At 43.2% G+C, this 19,947-nt stretch overlaps 1 protein-coding gene across 1 annotated transcript in view; it reads right to left on the bottom strand.

Annotated features, from left to right (window-relative positions):
- Positions 1 to 313: 313 nt before the first annotated feature.
- fam135b (family with sequence similarity 135 member B) overlaps positions 314 to 19,947 on the bottom strand; it is a 577,057-nt gene continuing 557,423 nt past the window's right edge. Inside the window, exons 18-20 of the mRNA XM_085992464.1 lie at positions 17,829 to 17,939; positions 9,344 to 9,457; positions 314 to 6,278 (exon numbers count right to left, since the gene is read on the bottom strand). Coding sequence (XP_085848590.1) covers positions 6,073 to 6,278; positions 9,344 to 9,457; positions 17,829 to 17,939 — 431 coding nt within the window. The 3' untranslated portion in view covers positions 314 to 6,072. The remainder of the gene's footprint in view (positions 6,279 to 9,343; positions 9,458 to 17,828; positions 17,940 to 19,947) is intronic.

The following is a 19,947-nucleotide window of genomic DNA, read 5'->3' as shown; positions in this document are numbered from 1 at the left end:
GTGTTGAGAGGAATGTTGGCCTGGACATTGGGAGAACTCCTGAACTCATTTTGTTCTGCTTAAAAACATCTAAAATTATCCAGGAATTGGAATTAAGCAATTTAAATAAGAAGGCACGGGGGGGAAAAAAATCAAATTAACATATCATTGCAATTAAGCAAATTAAAGGGGCAATATTTATCCAGAAGTGGAAGACCTGTTGTTATTCATCATGACGTCCAATGGTGATAGATCCAGCAGAAAAAACATGCTATGTAACTATCACCAGGTCTAGATTGATGCTGCTACATTGAAAGACTACACAAGTTTCAAATAAAGGAAGTCAAGAACTTTATTCAGTTTGTACACAGAACACAAGCCACCACGAATGATGCAAAAGCAAATGTAGAAAAATAGTAGAATCATATTGGCACTGACGACTATCTGTTCTGTACACAGTTTTAGTCAAAATAAATAGAAGATTTCCATCTTGCAATAGCATCAATGTCTACAATAAACTTCTGCTTTCATTTACATGAATAATTATAAAGGTCAGGAAATTCTTGGGTGCTGCTCCCACTCCTCTGGCGTTACTTCACCCGAAGTGCCATGGAAATCCCGTTAAATGCTCCCAATCCGCCAGCGAAGTAATGCCGGTGGACGGGCAGCAGCTCCGAGGAACTTCCCGGACAAAGTCTGAAGGCGTTTCACCCTGCTTGTATCCGATATCTGTTAAATGGTCTGTGTAGGTTTGTGTGCTTGCCACAAAGTCAACCTTTTCAGCACTGGGTCTGGGACCAGGGCAGATTTAAAGTGTGAGTACATGGGCTGACTCTGATGGCATGTGAAAATACAATGAGTTGCTAATGGATTGGCGATATTATTTGTTACATCTTGTGGTTGTAATATTAAAAGTGGGGTCCAGGAAGTTTATTTCGTTTTGCTAGTGATAGCACTCTAAGCTTGCCATAGCACCATGAGAATGTCTGTAAACCCTGGATCAAAAAGAAGACGTGAATATTGGAAATCTGAATGAAAAACAGAAACTGGTGGAAGGGTTGAACAGCATCTGAAACAGATAAAAATAGGTTCATCCTTCATATGTCCTTGTATAGGTTCCCACCCAAAATGTTACCATCTTTCAGGTATTGACTGACCTGCTGTGCATTTGAAGAATTTCCTCTTTGTAAATTGTAGGGCTATGGGGAAAGAGCAGGGGAGTGGGACTAATTGGATAGCTCTTTCAAAGAGCCGGCACAGGCACGATGGGCTGAATGGCCTCTTTCCGTGCTGTATGATTCCATAATTAGGGAGGTTTTTTTCTTTAACTGCAGTTTGCCTATGTACTTATACGTAACTTGGTCTAGTTGTGACTTGATTCCAGACCGACAAATCTTATTGACTAATCTAGGTGATGGATCAAGATCTACAGGGGAGAATGTCACCAAGGTTGACGAGAGTAGGATAAGTTAAGGAGAGCTGATTAGATAACACCAAGCTTTGATTTTTAGAAGCCTGAAAATTATAGGCGAGAAGGAAGACTGAGCAAGGCAGGGTTCCACAGTTTTGAGGTGCTGGGAGGTTTTTTTTAAATGGGATACGGCGTGACTTGAACAGCGTGAAGCTGGGTGGAGACTATGTAGAATGGTGAATTGCAGGATTAGAAGAAACAGGAAAAGAAAATTTAGAAAAATAATGACCATAGTGCAAATGCTAAAGTACAGAAAGTCAAAGGCTGAGAGAGAGATTGGACTATTATATCTGTCCTCGACTACATGGTGTAATCTGTGGGAGAAAAAAAAGAGGCAAACGGATAGAATAACAAAACCAGTTCATTCATCCATGTGATGTGGAACCCTTAATTAGCGAGGTTAAAATGGAAAGCTCTTTTCTACTTAATACAGTTCTGGTGATAACTTAATCACAGATTCAACTCTAACCTAGCACTGTCCACTTAGTTTAATGCAGAACTTTTTATTATATCTGTAAAGCTCATTTATCTGGCCACCGATTTGGAACTGGTTCAGAGAAGCACGTTTATCACTTGATTTACTCAAATCCAGCACCTGAACCTGGAGCAAGTTGGCTGCGGTAAAGTGCATATTTCCTTGTTAAACTGACAAGGCTGATACAAATTCAAGCTGTAAATGGACCTGTAGCAAAATGTCACTGCATGACATTGTCACGAATGGCAAGAAACAATCTGTAACTGCTTAATGAAATGAACTGTGAAAAAGGTCATGATAATAAGCATTTAATGCTAATATTAGCTGTTTAAACTAAGAGCGCATTAAGGCTGCTTATTATTTCTATTATTATAGTAATAAAAGCAGTAGTGGAATGTGCATGTGTACCTGAGCAGCCATCTTGAAATTTGTTAGTCCAACACACTTGTTAATAAATAAAGTTTTTGGCGATCATGGCATTATCTAAAATAAAACAGGGCAGGCTGTAGCTCCCCACATATTCTATTTTTGCGAGTGCCTTCATGTATATACTCAAGCCCCTGCTGCACAACTTGTTGTAAATGTGGCAGGAGCAGGCCATATGGGAAATCAAACATTTTCCAAGACATTATAGAGGATGATGCTGGAGTAGAGCTATTACTGAGCCCAACTGTGCCAAGAACTGATTTAGGATGACAACAGATACAGTCCATTAACCAACAATGCCTCAGTGACCTTCTCATGTCAACTGTACCTCAACTATTTGAGCTCCCTCACACTGTTGGGCTCAGTAATGCTCCTCAGATAGTTCTGCCTGATGATGTCATTAGCAGTCATTATTTTTTTTACACAAAAATCAATAGAAATTGACTGATAAAAAAGGAAGTTAAATTTCATAATGGTTTGAGATTTTAAAAGCACATATGACACAACTCTATCTTGTACACTATTGATCATGTAGCTTTCTGTGACATTGCCATAAAGTCCGAGTCTCAATGATACCAGCCACCATAGAAAGAGTTTGATCGCTTTTATATTGCAGGAATGCAGCTGATAGGAGACACACTGGTCGCCTACATCAGTTTCATTTCACATTAAAATGTGATCGAAGAATATGTCATCCAGTTAAGGGAGTTGGTTTTATTAAATAACGGGCAACTAGGTTCTTGCATTTGGAGTTTCTGCATTACATACTGGGCTCCAGCGTGACTGGCACTTGACTAAACAGTAAAAGAGATTGAACTTCACATGGAGATTGCTCGCTCTAGACAGGGACAATGGAAACTAGCGAATGTAAAATCATCAAAAAGGAAATGTTTTTTCAGGAAGAAGGGTGGATGGCAACATATGGTCTAAAAGGAGTAGAAATGACATAAAGCTAATCATAGAAATATGGTAAAAGCAAATCTTATGCTGAAAGACATGAAGGAGCTAACAACTCATTAGTTCAAAACAGCAAGTTGATTAGAAAGGAAAAAAACAGTTCAGAAGGAGTTTCGTACCAGAAATATTGGGGTAAACTTTTCTCTTCATGTCATGGGTGGTATTCTGGCGGAGTGGATTTCCCATCCATATTAGAATCCATCCGATTTTCATTCCATTGATTACGGGTGGGCTTTGTAATGGGTGATCTATCCACTCTGACAGATTAGCGTCCAGGCCGTGAAGACGAAAATCTACCCCGTTACAGTTTCTCTTTCAGATGCTGAACGACCGGTTGTGTTATCTTCCGCAGTTTCTGTTTTATTTCAAATTTCCAGGATTTATGGGGTTTCTTCTGAGCTTATTTGCCTTGTCTTTGAAATGGAGCAGAAGGAGTGGGATTGGATATGCTGGGAAGGGATGGGGGGGATAGACAACAGGCAAAAATGTCACGGCACACAACCTTGCTTTGTAAGTAGAAAAATACTTACGTATTTTGATTAACCCAAAGAAACTCAGCTGGATGCTACTTTGAAATGTCAGTTGTAAGCATCAGTTAACCACAGATTCATATTGCACAAATATAATAGGCCCATATTCATAGTAACTAATATCTAGGTAACAGACCGTACCAGTGTATAAATTATTTCCTCATTTTATTTGTACCCTGTCATTTCAATAAAGAACACACTTGAAGGTGCGATTTATAAACTGGATTTGACATTCTTACATGTACAATCCCAAATACTGTCAGGATTAGGATACCACACTATGTAAATATTAGTGATTATGGAAAGATAAACGGTACATATAGGCCCTTACAGTACACTATCATGATACGGGAATATTTAATAACAAATAACACACTGAATTAGGATATGGCACATTTACAGTTAACAGGAGGAGCTCCCAAACACAACATAATTAAACCAAATCCTAATATTAAAATCAATTCCCTACCAACATTTCAGAGTAATTCTTTGATTCCTGTCCCCTCATGGCAGCTCACACAGAGACTAACAGAGGGCTGGGAGTGCCTTACAAGGCTGCAGCACACTTATTATATTTTGGATGACATCATAGTTTCACTACGGTCATAACATTCTCCAAGATTCTGAGCTTCCTCAATGGCCCAATTGGTAAAGCCAGCATGCAACGGAACCATACAGGACAACAGGCCCCATGGTCAATAACTGGTCTTTGAAAAGTCAGTTGATCTCGACTGATGTGTGTGTGTATGTGTGTGAGTGAGAGGGTGTGTGAGAGAGTGAGAGGGTGTGTGAGTGTGAGTGAGAGGGTGTGTGAGCGTGAGTGTGAGTGTGAGGGTGTGTGAGTGTGAGTGAGAGGGTGTGTGAGCGTGAGTGTGAGTGAGGGTGTGTGAGTGTGAGTGAGAGGGTGTGTGAGTGTGAGTGAGAGGGTGTGACATGAATCAGTCATTCATGAAAGAAAGACTTATGAAATAATACTGAGCGGCCTACAGGTGGCGCTGTCCAAGGAGTGTATAAATACTCGGGCACGGGCCCAGCTTGCGCAGGACATTCTTAACAGGAACTTGTGAAGGACACAACGAGACCTCCATGTTGTAAAACAGTTGATTAAAGCTTTGTTTGACGCTTAGACCAAGTGCCTAGTAGTTTTCTTACATCAGGGTGTGTGAGCGTGTGTGAGAGAGAGTATGTGTGGGTGTGGTGAGAGAGAGTGGGGAGAAATGGGTGCCTTGGGTCGGGTGGAAAGTAAAAATCTCAAATAAGTTATTTTCCCTACCTCCCCCAAAATACAGCATTGGCCGCCATTCTGCATCTTAACAAATGCTATACCTTACCTGTGAACACTTCACGCTGAAACTTGGTGCCCATAGTAAAATTAGATTCCATTCCCCAGTACTGATATTCTTCACCATGATGAGCACACAACTATTTAAAATTTTGTTCTAATCTCGAATCACTCAATGTGGCCAAGGTTGGCTACAAGTGTCAGTGTCGGCCAGGATACAAATAAAATTAATCCAAAAAGAAACAAAAAATCCTGCTGTGACCTTTGCACTAACTATTCTAAGAAGTAACAGTTACGTGGGAGTGACTGATTTTCTAACCTCATCGTGGGACTTTAGGTAATGTTTTCAAACTACTTGATTTCAAACTACTTGATGTCACCCTAACCCTACAATAAGCCTCTTCACCCATCATTCTGCATGTCTCTCGTCACTGCATGAAATGGCTCTCATCAGAGCACGCAAATGTGACAAAATAGGCTGCAGTGGGGCAGCGCGGGCTTAAACTGGCACGGGGCGGGCACGCGTGTATTAGATGGCGTACATTCCATTTTGTTTGTCTCAGAAACCACTGCCGTGCCGTGTTCATTTCACAGGGGAGGAATCAACATCTGTTCTTTTCCATGTGGAGACAGACACGTGACAGTTAAACAATAAATAAAAAGATAAATCAGAATCGCCTACTCAAGTTGTTTTTCATAGAAAGCCTTATCTCAATTTCTCTGTGTATTTAAGGCAGGAAAGCATTTTTAGATAGATTTAATCTGAAATGTAAATTTTTTTTTAGTACTATTTACAATACAATCATGTTGATCTCACGGGTTAATATATATGGATATATGTAATAAAGAATCAACACTGACTCGGTCAGTGCTTTCCTACAAGAAAGCACCTGGAAACATTGTCACAAAAACACTTTGGGGTGCCGTGAGTGAGGGGATGAGCAAGGGGGTGCTACTTGAAGTAGTTTAGTCCCGCCACCAGCAGGAACTTTTCCAGGAACAGTTCAGAGTCGAGGACGGCAATGTGAGCCGCCCGTCCGATCAGCGCATTGGCAGTGTTTGGCAGTGCGTGGAAAATATCATAGCGGATCAGAGTGCAGTCCTCAGCCTCTGTCACCGGCCGAAGGAGGTTGTTGATCATCTCGGTGTAGACACAACCTGTCCCAGCGCGAAACATTAAAAAAAAATTGGAAATATATGAATTATTTACAGCAGAAGTTGACATTTCAAATGTATATATTAATTTCCTTCCTGACTGTACCTCTGATCCCCTCAATATCTTATACAGTCAATAAATACCCCATTTAAAAAAAGTATGAATTTTGCTCTCTGCAAGGCGAGGGATGTTAGTAATGGAAAGTTTTCCAAATCCAGGGCCCAAGACAGGCAAAGCAACAGTGTGCCTTAGTCCCATCCTCACTGCACCAGTGTGGTATTTTCCAATTCTCAAACCAGACAACGTTATAAGGTATCATTTTAACCCCTCATGAGAGGCAGGAGAGGGTCGGGCGGGGGTGGAATTGGTAAAAATTGTGAAACCCGACCCCAACTCTCCGCAAATGCACCTACTTCCGGTTTAACCGTGGTGGGTTTCTTGTTAGCCGAGTAACCCGCTCTGGAGAGGCAAGTCATTGATGATGATATGTTAATGCGGCTGCGTGCCTCAGATTTTGTGTGCCATATAAATATAATGGCTGCGGGCCGGTTTTCCCGGGCCTCGGGAAACCCGGCAGCTAAAAGGTGACGAGAGCTGCCGGCTGCAGCGGGTAAGTGTTCCTCCAGCACTGCTTGTGGGCCAGGAGGAGCAGGAGTGCTTCCCCTGGCCTGTGAAGCAAAGCTGCCGAGATCTCTGATCACTCTGCCCGCCCCATTGTTTCACCCCCTACCCTGCGATTGCTCCAGCCCCGTGTGATCTCTGCCCCCCTCCACCCACACCACCATCTCTCCCTCTGCCTCCTCTCCGCCACGCTCCGAAGCCCTCCCACCGACATTTTTCCTCTCAATTGCTGGGGACCATCGCCAGCGGTCCCCCACTGCTGCTTTGTTGCACAGGCTTTCCCACCCGACAGCCAGCCAGCCTTTCAATCTGCCAGGTGAAAAATGGAGTATAAAAATTCTGCCTTCCCGGTACTTCCGGGTTTCCTGGCCGCTGACGGGCGTCCCCTGCTCCCTCACCGCCAATATTGGGGCCGTAGTGTCTGTCAGTTAGAGTTCTAATTTATTGGCAAATCAAGTGCTGTTTGCTGGTGTTGGCCCTTGATTAGTACAAGCTGGATTGAGACAGCCCATACCTATTTCAGTTGGGACCCTTATATCCTTCTGTTTGCTACTTAATCTCTTTTGGTGATGCCAATCTGGAGGAAGGAACTGTGCAAAAAATAACAAGGGTTGCATCACCCTCCAATTCCTCCATCTTCTTTGTGGGAAGCACTTTACCTTCACACTGATCCTATGGTTGAAGGTCTGAAGCAAGGACTTCGCTATGTACAGAAATTACAGCCACCAACCTGTGCCCTTCAAGTCGATGACACAGCAACATATTGCTTGCATCATGTTTCCTTCCACTTTTTGTGACAATCACCATTAAGTTGCCAAAACCAATCCACTCCAAGAATGTCTTACTAAAGTATAATAGACGGTGACAGTTGTTCTTATACGCTCTAGAATGGTAATATTCCAAAACTATCAAATCAGCTTAATGGATCAAATTTGCAATACTGGCGGATTATAGGAACAGAGGAATTATTAGATGAAAAATGACAAAGTTCCATCTCGTTCACCTTCTACCATGCTGGTAGTTGCACGATACAGTAATGGAGTGGTTGACTAATCAGAGCAAGCAATTTCTATCAATTAGTCTACAACAGACACAGACATGATGTGAGGAAAACCCCAGTGGTGGAGAGCTTTGGTAACCATAGGTCCAAAGTCCCCTGTTCATTCCGAGCATGCTACACTTACCACATCATGTCTCAAATTGCTCAGATATTGTATTTTCTGAAAGAAATCTATCTAACTTGCAGTTGAATGAATTAATACTAACTGCTTCCACCGTCGCCCTCGGGAGGCTCTTCCATAGTTGACCACTCGCGCATTGAAATATTGTTTCCGCAGATTCATTTTAAATTCATCACCCTTCGACCTCAGGCTGTACCCTTTGGTTCTACTGTTCTGGACAAGGTGAAATCGCTTGTCATGGTCTACATTATCTAGTCCCTTTAGAATCCTAAAAACTGCGATCATATCACTTCTCTTTTCCAGTGAGAACATCTGCAGATTCCAGGAGGCGGCATAGAATCAGCGCAATGCCCAGCTAACAAACACAAACCAGGCAGAGAGTGCTTGATGATCTTACTAGGTAAAGATGGAAGCTTTCCCTTCCCTTAGGTCTGTAAGCCATCATCTTTACAATATGTTAATTAGAACTTCATCACTGTTGTTCAGAGTTCACTTTCCTGGAATATTGTTTACCATTTAATAAATGTTTAGTTTATTTTTCCTGAAATAGCCATTTTGGTGCAACGCTTCCTATTGGTTGGCTCTGCTGTTTCCTATGGGAACTAGTTGAATGTGGGCTTTTTCTCATGCATTTCCCTCCCCATGCAACTGTTATCACGGATTTTATTTACTGAGAAACCAAGGTGAAGGACCAAAGCATATAGTACAGGAAACCAGTAAAGTTAAACTGAATAGGAAAGAAGATAAACTAAACCATGACAGAGTAGCTAGCTAATACCAAACATGTGGTTTAAATGCCTGTGGATTGTGCAAGGAAGGGAAAACTGTCAGGGATAATGAGCTCCATAGTTTTGATGTCTTGGTAATGATTTACGATGGGAGATAGTGTTTCACTTAAGCTTCAAATAGCGTCACAAGAGGGGAAATTGAGAGAAACAGCAACTGTCCTATTATCTAAGGTGGCAATAGGATTGGCACTATATTGAGATGCCAGTGAGCTGGCGAAGAGGTGATCATGATCCAGTCTGAGTCATTCCTTCAGACCTGTGGCAGTCCTTCCTTCTCTCCGGCAATCTAAAGGCTTTTAAAACCCAGTCTGGATGTCACCTAACCACTACCTCTCCTAACCGTTGCAACCGCGCTGGTGCCCTGAAACATAGGTCTTGACCCTTCATGTAGGTTTCTCAATTTAAAAAAAAGTTGCATCAACTATAGGTACTTAAAGAAAGAAAACACAACAGAAAAATCATGAAGACAACACTTACCAGTCTGTCTATCTTTCAAAGCTGTCTTACACATTTCAATTCGGGCAGAATGGAAAGGAACGTATCGATCCTGCGTCGATGCCACCAGCACAACATTCTTGAAGTACTGCAGCCCTACATCAAAACAACAGGTTATAATTAGAAAGGAGATCCAAATAAAGCTTTTTGTCTTCCAATTATTAGTAGCTTCTGCTTTCCCTCGTTCCTCTCCGGGTTTCACTGGGCCTTCTGCTGCTGAGAGGGAAGGCGGTGACCGACTCCCATGCCTCCGCCAAAGCTATTCTTCAGCTGATTGCTAGGAGGCTAATGACAACAAGCACTCAGAGGCCCATGCTTTCTTCCGCCCTGTACCGCCCCACCCCCTACACCTGTCCACAGTGGGATGGGGGGAGTGTAATGGAGATAAGGCCCTTCAAAGCAACTGAGCTGGAGCTGTGAACTTAGCGGAGTGGAGACTGAAATCTGGATATTTTCATTCATTCATTTGATTTGTGGGAAATACAGAAAATACCAGAATAAACTAGTCTCTTTCTGGCTGGCTGCAAATCTTAACATAAATACCAGTGCCAAATCCCACCCTACAACATGATAGACAAAACGTGTCTTGGTTATTCCAACGGAAACCAAAATTGTCTAGTGATACTCAAAAAAAAATGTCCAAATTCTCAGTCAGTGTGGTATTGAATCAGGAATGTCTCAGGTTTAATCATTACTTTGCGAAGAGTTAGCTGATCTTAGCCGGGTCATGATTAGCTTCAGTGCACCTGAGCTGATCACCATCCAGTGACTCCTGTTGGAGTAAGTGTGCATGGATGTTGGATGAGGAGAATCAGGTTAAGTTGTGGCAGCTCCCACATGACTCCCCCACCATTAGTCAATCAGCTTACTGACAATCATTGTCTAAGTTCACAGATGAAGAACAGGCCACTTGGGTGAGGTACCTATGGGTGGCTGGTGCCTCTGGAACTGATCTTAATCATGTCAGCATTTTCAGGAGAGGAGGGGAGAAAATTGGAAGGAAAAATAAATGATATAATGTATGTATCCTCTGGAATGACATCACTGCTTCAACTGGTTTACAAAGGGCAAAAAATATTATTTTTTCAAAGAAACCACGACAAGCATTACAAAAAGAGTATGGGGCAAAATTTACCTCCTTTGTGCCTGCTGTTAGCGCCTCTGGGGGGGGGGGGGCGCTAACGGGGCGCAAAGGGCTTATCGCCCGGGCGGGGGCGCCTGCTGAGAAATTCGGCGGGGCACTACTGAGGCGCTAGCCAATAGCACCTGGCCCTCTGCCGGAATTGCCCTGGACCGCTGGTGATGCGACACCTTAGCACCCCGCCGCAGCCCCTTAGCGTCCTGTGGGAGAAAGTCGACTGCCGTGGGCGATGTCAGCGACGGCCTGGCCGCCATCATGCCGTTCGGCACCATGTCTCAGTGCCAGGCTGTGTGGGCCATAATTTGCCCCTGCAGAGTGCACAGCGGCCCTCCACTTTGACAGAAGGGGAGTGGTGCTGAAATGCGTCAGCGCTAGACGGAGCAGCTGCGTAGAACCCTGACAGGATGGGGAGTGCCCGAGATAGCACACTGCTTCCTCGCCAGGGAGGTAAGCCCAATTTAGCAGCCGGGACTGTATTCCCGTTCCAGGCGCTAAATGTCTGCTGTTAATTCGGTTACTGCCCCCAAACAGGGCGTAACCGAATTTTGCCCCCTATATGTCATGACATGTGTGATATAATAAATGTCTCTATTTTTCAACCTTGCAATTGGCGTGTTGCATGGCTGGCCGAGTCATAGGGGTAGATTTTCATAAAGCTGTCGGGAAGGAGGCGGGACTACAACTTTCGGGTTCTAGTCCAGCCTACATCGACATTCGGCCAATCCACGCGATTTTCCCTTGATTGACCTTGTTAAGCCCGCCCAGCAGGCTCAGCAGGCCAATTAAGGGCCACCCGGCAACAGGTGACGTCACAGACTGAAATTTCATCTGTTAGGAGGTCTTGACAGATGAAATATCAGTGTTTCACAGCTGTTTTAAGCTGTCAAACACTGACAGTCTGACTTCTAACCTGAGTCCTTCTACACAGACTCAGCTAGAAGTCTCACCGGCAATGAAAGCTGAAGGCTGTCACTTTTGACAGATCGCAGCCATTTTGCTTTCAGTGCCAGCTGAGTGATGGACTCCCGAAACCTAGAGGAAGAAAGGCTGTTAAGGTAAGTACAGGTAATTTAAACTTCTTTACACACTTTAGACACACCAAACACACTTACCTTTGCACTCTGCACCCATCACTCACCTGAACACCGACATCACGACCCCTCCAAGTCCTTCAACCCGACGGCCCGCCTGCTCTAACCTGGCGTGGTTTGGAGCCGTCGGGAATCCCACACCACACCCCTCAAAATAGGGATTAGGCTACCTGTTAACAGGCAGTTAATTGGCATTAATCCCTTCCCGCCTCGGGTCAGCGGGTCCCAGTGCGGGGCGGGTACCCGCCTCCCCTGAAACTTACGTGGAGGCGGGTTTTGGGCGGGATGGTGTCGGGACCCCCGAAATCGGGATTTCCCCCCCCCCCCCCCCCCCACACGCCTGAAACCCCGCCTGACGGCTCCAGGAAAATTGACCCCATAGACTCTATTTCTTTCACAAATCAGTTGGAAGTAGTGACTTCCTATTCAATGTGACATTTAGCTCCCTATTGTTTTGGACAGTGTGCATTTTCTATAAGGACAAATTTTATTTTTCCACATTTTTGTGACTTTTGTATCTGTGCTCTTTGAACTGTCTACATCAGGCACCTTTATGGCCTCTACAAAGGAGACTGTCAATTTAGTGCCACTCAGTGCGTAATAATGATTAGCTTTTTGTCGTAGGCTTGCAGACGCTGGGAATTGAGTTCAACCAGCCCAAAATTCATTTCACTTAGGACTACGACCGCCTGTGCAAATAAAAGGGAAGAATTTCATTGAGCTCAGTGCTCAAGCTGCTCCCCAGGATGTCATTAAACACAATGTTTAAATACACCTCTGAAGAAAAAAAAAGCAAATCATTATTTTTAATCTTTATGGATCTATGAAAATTCCAGGCTCCCTGAGCAAGCCAATTTTTATATTTTCAGCTTGTACACTAACACTGAAACAAGCACTACCGTTAAAGTAATAATTCAACTACCAACAACTGATACGGCCAGCAACCTTCAGGCACCTCGTGCGCATGCCCATTCTTCATATGTGAGCCTAGACAGTGAGTGTCAGAAGGCTGTTTGACTGTGGGGGCATCAAGGCTGAGCCTAATCGTGTCCTCAACCAACTACCACACACTTTCCTGCTTTAAGGATTACCAATATGTGGAAAGAGCTTAGTTGTTACTGGGTGGCAAAGAGAAAAAGCAGAACAATTAATAAATTTAACTATCTGATTCAATGGAAGGCTATCATTTTTAATTTTTATTGTAATAGTCACCCTTTAGCACTAAAACAAACTCATAAAAATCTTAAACACTGCACTTCTGCTCATCCAGTTTCCCTTTTTCCCCATTCTCTCTTTTCTTTTACCTCATTTATAATTCACACTCCCTATTATAACCATTCTATATCATATCTATTTTTTGAATCTGAAAAATATCCTACTTGTTTTATTTTTTCTGCTTCCCCGACCTACTGTCCACTTTGGAGGAGGGGCTCAAATGGGGAAAAACATCATCCTGATTAGCTGAAAACCACCTCCAGCTCCAGCCAATCACAGTCGAGCTGGCAGTCCTACTGGTGTGGTCAAGCTTCCTCCTTAGTCAACACCATCAGAAATAGATCACTCGTTATTGGTTGGGGAATCTTGCAGTGTACAAAATGGCTGCCGGGTCCACCGACAAAACCACCTCTGCTCTTCAAAGTAATGCATTGTTAGTGATGTTCTTTGAGATGTTTCTGCGAGCAGTGATAAGGTGCTGGATAAATGGAAGCCTTTCATATGCTTTAACTTTCAACTGTTTGAATTTTTATTTTGATCATGATGAAAGTTTGTAAATAACATTTTTTTTTTTTTAAAAGCCTCTGTTGGTCCTCATTCATCTAACAGAGAGCAAATCAATAAGTGAATGCTGAGTTCAAATTGCCAGGTGCTCTGAGAAAATTGAGACTGTATGTTCGTCCACACCAGGCAGACGTCTGGAAAAGCTCAGGCAGGCTATTCTCAGATTCGTGACAGAACTTCAGATGATTTCACATGCCACATATTTCAAAATAGGACTCTTTGTGACTTTGCTATCAGCAGTAATGAGCTTTGTCTTGCAGATTACATTACTTCTTGCCGCACAGCAGTTAATAAAACCTTCACCGCAACATTTACAGCGGCACGATGACTTGCAAGAACATCTGTTTCAGTATTTTTGACAGATGTTCATACTTTATGAGAACCGACTTAATATTTGCACATATGCTCATTAATAAACAAAGCTGCCAACTACATCGATCTCTTTAAATCACATAAATATTGCAAATCTTTCATATTGACTTATGTTCGCAATAGTAATTTGGACAGCAATTTTATTTTGCAAGCTTTTTGTCCAAGGCCACATTCCCAAACAATATCTTGCTCAGGACCACTCTCAGGAATGCTCCAGTACTGGATGTTTACCTCTAGACTTGACTATTCCAACGCACTCCTGGCTGGCCTCCCACATTCCACCCTACGTAAACTTGAGGTCATCCAAAACTCGGCTGCCCGTGTCCTAGCTCGCACCAAGTTCCGTTCGCCCATCAGCCCTGTGCTCGCTGACCTACATTAGCTCCTGGTTAAGCAACGCCTCGATTTCAAAATTCTCATCCTTGTTTTCAAATCTCTCCATGGCCTCGCCCCTCCCCATCTCTGTAATGTCCTCCAGCCCCACAACCCCTCCCCCCCCCCCCAACGAGATATCTGCGCTCCTCTAATTCTGCCCTCTTGAGCATCCCTCATTATAATCGCTCAACCTTTGGTGGCCGTGCCTTCTGTTGCCTAGGACCTAAGCTCTGGAATTCCCTGCCTAAACCTCTCTGCCTCTCTACCATTCTTTTCTCCTTTAAGACGCTCCTTAAAACCGCTCTCTTTGACTAAGCTTTTGGTCCTCTGCCCTAATTTCTCATGTGCCTCGGTGTCAAATTTGTTGTCTTATAATACTCCTGTGAAGTGCCTTGGGATGTTTTATGATGTTAGAGGTGCTATATAAATACAAGTTGGTGTTGTTGTTGAGCAGAAATTTCCTCCAACTAAATATTGGGAAGCTCCCAAGCCACTGAATCCAGCACTCTCGATGGCAACTGTCTGAGGCTGAACCAGACTGTTCACAACCTTGGTGTCGTATTTGACCATATAGCTGCGCCATAACTAAGACCGCCCATTTCCACCTCCGTAACATCGCCTAACTCTACCCCTGCCTCAGCTCATCCGCTGTTGAAACCCTCATCCATGCCTTTCGTTACCTCTAGACTTGACTATTCCAACGCACTCCTGGCTGGCCTCCCATCGTCCACCCTCCATAAACTTGAGGTCATCCAAAACTCTGCTGCCCGTATCCTAACTCACACCAAGTCCCGATCACCCATCATCCCTGTGCTCGATGGCCTACATTGGATCCCAGTCCAGCAATGCCTTGATTTTAACAGTCTCATCCTTGTTTTCAAATCCCTCCATGGCCTCACTTCTCCCTATCTCTGTAACCTCCTCCAACCCTACAACCCTTTGAAATCTCTGCGCTCCTCCAATTCTGGCCTCTTGCGCATCCCCGATTTAAATTGCTTGATCATTGCCTTCAGCTGCCTAGGCCATAAGCTCTGGAATTCCCTCCATAAAGCTCGCTGCCTCTGTACCTCTCTCTTCTCCTTTAAGGTGCTCCTTAAAACTTACCTCTTTGACCAAGCTCTTGGTCATCTGTCCTAATATCTCATGTGGCTCGGTGTCAAATTTTGTTCGATAACACTCCTGTGAAGCACTTTGGGACGTTTTACTATGTTAAAGGCGCTATATCAATACAAGTTGTTGTTGTTGCTCCACTTCTATGCAATGAGGAGAAATGGATCTGTGGCTGGAGTTCCACAAGAACTCATCTGGTAATATGTGTAACAACAACATTAATGCTTTTGTGAAATATTTCTCTGATCTGTCTTTCGGTGTATGCTAGGATAACGTCACTTCCTAATATTTTCCTTTGTTTCCTCTCCCTGGACAGCGAGGAAGAGGGAGAACAGTACTATTGACGTCCCACTGCTATGAATAATATACACAAAGCAATAGCTCTGCAAAGGGACACAGAGGGAGAGGAGGAAGCACCCAACTGGCCCTTTAACTATTTTAAACTAAAGTTTTCAGGGTATCAGTTGTTCTCTTGATGGTTACTGTAAACAATGGGTGTGGGTGAGGGGCAGAAGGAGTAGATCCACACTGGGACGTGTTGCACTGCTTTGCGAGAATCTGATTTTGCCCTAATTCAGACATTTCAATTTAGAAGTGTTTCATATTCCATTTAAACTAAAGAAAGTGCAGGAGGCTTGGACAGGAAATCAACTGATCTGAGTAACTGAAGGATGGCACACGGATTGTCAGTCACAATTCCTTACAAGGTGAGCTGTACTGATCGTGCACCGTGCCAGTCAGATGGTTATCCACAACAAGGGGAGGCTTTTAATATTTAAATAACAATCAGGGGTCATGTCAGTCATGTCTTTCTGAAAGATGACTACTGAGCAACATTGACACAGAGTTGGGAGCAAATCTCCAATCCATTTAGTGAAGATTTGTGATGCAGAACATTTTTCCTGAAAAGTAAAAGAAACACGCAAGTTTTAAAAAATTAATTCCTGGGATGTGGGCATCGCTGACAAGGCCAGCATTTATTGCCCATCCCTAATAGCCCTCGAGAAGGAGCTGCCTTCTTGAACCGCTGCAGTCCGTGTGGTGAAGGTACTCCCACAGTGCTGTTAGGGAGGGAGTTCCAGGAATTTGACCCAGCAACGATGAAGAAACGGCTGATATATTTCCAAGTCAGGATGGTGTGTGACTTGGAGGGGAACTTGCAGGTGGTGGTGTTCCCGTGCGCCTGCTGCCCTTGTCCTTCTAGGTGGTAGAGGTCGCAGGTTTGGGAGGTGCTGTCGAAGAAAAGCACAGTTCCCCTGTGTCTCACCAATGCCACTTTATTTCATGGCAAAACAAAGTATAGACATGAGGCAATATCAAGTTGAGCCGAACGAAGCATTCAGATCCCAGCCAACTAACTCACTACTACCAATGTTAAGCCTTCTATTTAGTACTCAGCATATAGTTATTTAAATATATACAGGAGAATAATAAATATGTTTGTGTGATTACATACAGAATAACAGATATCAGGGAGTTTTACACAAAATGACAGCTACTCAAGATCGACTACGTGGTGAACTGGACTGTGCATTTTAACTTAAAGCTAAGATATGGAGCTTGTTAGCAGTTGCCACTATTCTTTGGCTGATCACACTGAAATATTATACCAGCTAAGATTCCAGACAGTGCGTGTTTATCTTTTCATTAGCATTCCATTGGGTGTCCTTCATGATACTGTAGTCTAACCTGTGCTATTGTATCATGTCAAAATAGATTGTTGCTTCGATCATGATTGACTGACAACCCTATCTTCAAAGGAACAAAGGGTTTAAAACAAATAGACCATGCCTCAGAGTCTTTAATTCTTTATTGACTTTCTGAGCATTTGTTTAGACTACCCAACTCTGAAATCGCTAGCAAGCATTACACATACTTCGAAGGAAGTACTGAAAGATTCCAATGATGAATTATTCGATTAACTATTTATAGCTATAAAGTTTGAAAAGGGTAAATAAACCTCTTGGAGACTGAGTCAGAATTGTTGATATACATTTAGTGTGCTTATAGTAATGGATTTGTTTTTGTGTATTATTTAAGTAGAAATAAGTGGATAATTGTTTTAGTCTGTGTGAATCAATTTAGCATGCCATATTTTCTGTCAATCGATACAATGAATACCTAGAGGAAATCCTAAATGGATTTCAGCTGGCAATTTACCACAGTCAGAGTTAATCATTAGACTTGAACCAAGTTATCTCTGCAAGACAGAAAGCGAAAGATCTGGTTTTAAAATCATAAGGGAGTGTGAAACTATCAGGCCTTTGATTGAGAAAAAGGTGTTGAAAATGCCAGAACTATCACAGACTCCTACTGGGCTCATATGTGTGGATAGCAGATGAGGACAGGCTCGGTTGCGATGCTCACTATGGCGACTGGCTTCCAAACAGCAGTGACTGGGGTCACATGTGATAAACATGCACTCGAGTGAGGTACTGTAAGGTTGCTCGCACTTGTGCAATTGTACCCCAGCAGTAGTCATTGCTTTCAAAGCAGTAAGAAAATTGGAAGGGCGAGAGGGGAAAAGCAAAGCATACACTTAATGGGATATACTACTCAATTGTTTCCACAGAAAATGCACAAGTCACACAGCACATACCTGGTTTTTCACTGAGTTTATACAGAAAGGTCTTGCGAGGGTCAGCCTGGTCCTTGAAAGTCAGTTGTAACAGTGAGCTAGACTTTTTCAGTTTCTGCATCAGCCAGAGGCCTAGAGTGGTGGAAAAGACACAATTAGCGACCAAAGCACAACCATTCCCCCTGTCTGGTTCACAATCAAGATTAAAATGCTTGGAGAGAAGACATAGAAACATAGAAACATAGGAGCAGGAGTAGTAGGCCATTCGGCCCTTCGAGCCTGCTCCGCCATTCAATATGATCATGGCTGATCCTCTATCTCAATACCATATTCCCCCTCTCTCCCCATACCCCTTGATGCCTTTTGTGTCTAGATAGGATTGGTCAATTAATGATCAGATGATGCCTAGCTTGATTTTCAAAGCAGATAGATTGTGGGAAGAAGTCTGAAACAGTTGTAGTTTTGAGGTCCAGGGAAGGAATGAGGTAAGAGTGAGATACAGTGCAACCTCTATTGAAGAAGGTGTAGACACTGTGTTTGCAGCTTCAGAGGAGGAGAGGAAAGTTCAGAGCAGCAATGACCAGATTTGAACCAATAAAATAGAGAAACATAAGAAACAAATCGATGGAGGGAGAGTTTGGAGGTTAAAGTGAAAGAAGATTCAGTCAATCAGCCTTTTTTTAGTGCAAGACAGGTTTTAGAAGAGGTGCCGGAAAGGATAAATGAAGAAATGGCATCTGAAAGGCAGCTGAGATATTCCTATCAGAATTCTCTATCACAGTTTGAGAGATTACACTTTTGTTTTTGCCAGTGTTACCACTGATTGCCATCTCGGAAGTTAGCCAAGAACTGAGCAATCGAGCATCTCAGTCCTCATACATGTAGGTGGGAACTAGGTTCATAGAATAGAAGGGAGAGAGGCATCGAGTAAATACTATATTAGATAAGAAGCGAGGCCCTTGCCTCTCTCCGCAAGGTGCTTTTGTTCACTTCATAGAGGCCAGCTGAATACTGGAAATAATCCAAGAGTGGATAACCTGTCCGTACTTTCAGACATGGAAAGAAAAGAAAGCAGCTGTTAAACCAGTTTTTTAAGCTACATTCTCTCCCTCAAAGGAGTTGAAGCCTAAGGTTGTCACTTGTCCAGTTTTGTACCTGACAGTGCAATTTTTGACAGTCTGCCGAGCATTCTACTATTATTGCAGGTAATGGGGCTGCCACTATAATTAGAATCAGTTCTTTACCACCAGGATTAGAAATTTGTTACAACAGGCACTTCTTTGCCTGTCTTGGCTCAGACTCGCTAGCAAATGAGTTCGACTCCTGCTGCAGCAGTGTGACATTCCTATTTCCCCACACCAGATGCAATCTGATTGAGATTGCCAATTAGTGCAGAATTGTCGGCAGGTGTGTGCTGTGAATCACATCACCGGCAATTGGATGAGGCAGCCAAATTCATTTCACGGCGGAGCCTTTCAGGAGAAACGATGAAAGAGAGAGAGGAAATTAAACGGAGAGTGAAAGAGATAGACAGCGAGAAAAATTGAGTGCAAGCGAGAAAAAGACACAGTGAATAAGAGTGACGCCCACAGACTGAGACACAGAGACAGATAACTTTCATCCATCTGAGCTGGATTAAACAGCAAATCCCAGAGGTGAACCGGGCGGCGTGCTAATGCTGCTGCGACTCTTAAGTCTCTCTGTGAACAAATTGAGACTTGATAAAGATTTGTTTAAAACTGATTAGCATCTGAGTGGATTTGAATTGAGTATAACATGTCTTATTACAAAACTATGGGAACAGCTGTTGTCTAAGATCACAACTAAACTACTGTTGGATGCTCGGCACAGTCTGTCACTGCCTCCAGTGCCTTTCATCAGCAAGCATTTGTTTCCAACAAAAAGGGGGAAAAAAGTCTCTATTTCCAGGCAGAAGAAACAAGAGGATTTAAAAAAAAAAATCTTTCTCAAAGAGACTTGGATTTACTAAAAGTACGCACTTGAAATATCAGAGGGAATGTCAGTGTGTGAATAGAAAGCTTCTGTAACTGTAATTAGGACTTCTTAGTGATATTGTTTGCCATGAATAACTTGTTAGTTGCACATACATAATACATGAGTTTACACATGACTGATTCGA

This window comes from Somniosus microcephalus, chromosome 7 (genome assembly GCF_052327205.1).
Source record: "Somniosus microcephalus isolate GS21.2 chromosome 7, FLI_Smic_1.0, whole genome shotgun sequence".
Lineage (NCBI taxonomy): Eukaryota > Metazoa > Chordata > Chondrichthyes > Squaliformes > Somniosidae > Somniosus > Somniosus microcephalus.
The sequence above is the reverse complement of the archived record's forward strand: the minus strand, read 5'-3'. Positions and strand labels throughout refer to the sequence as shown.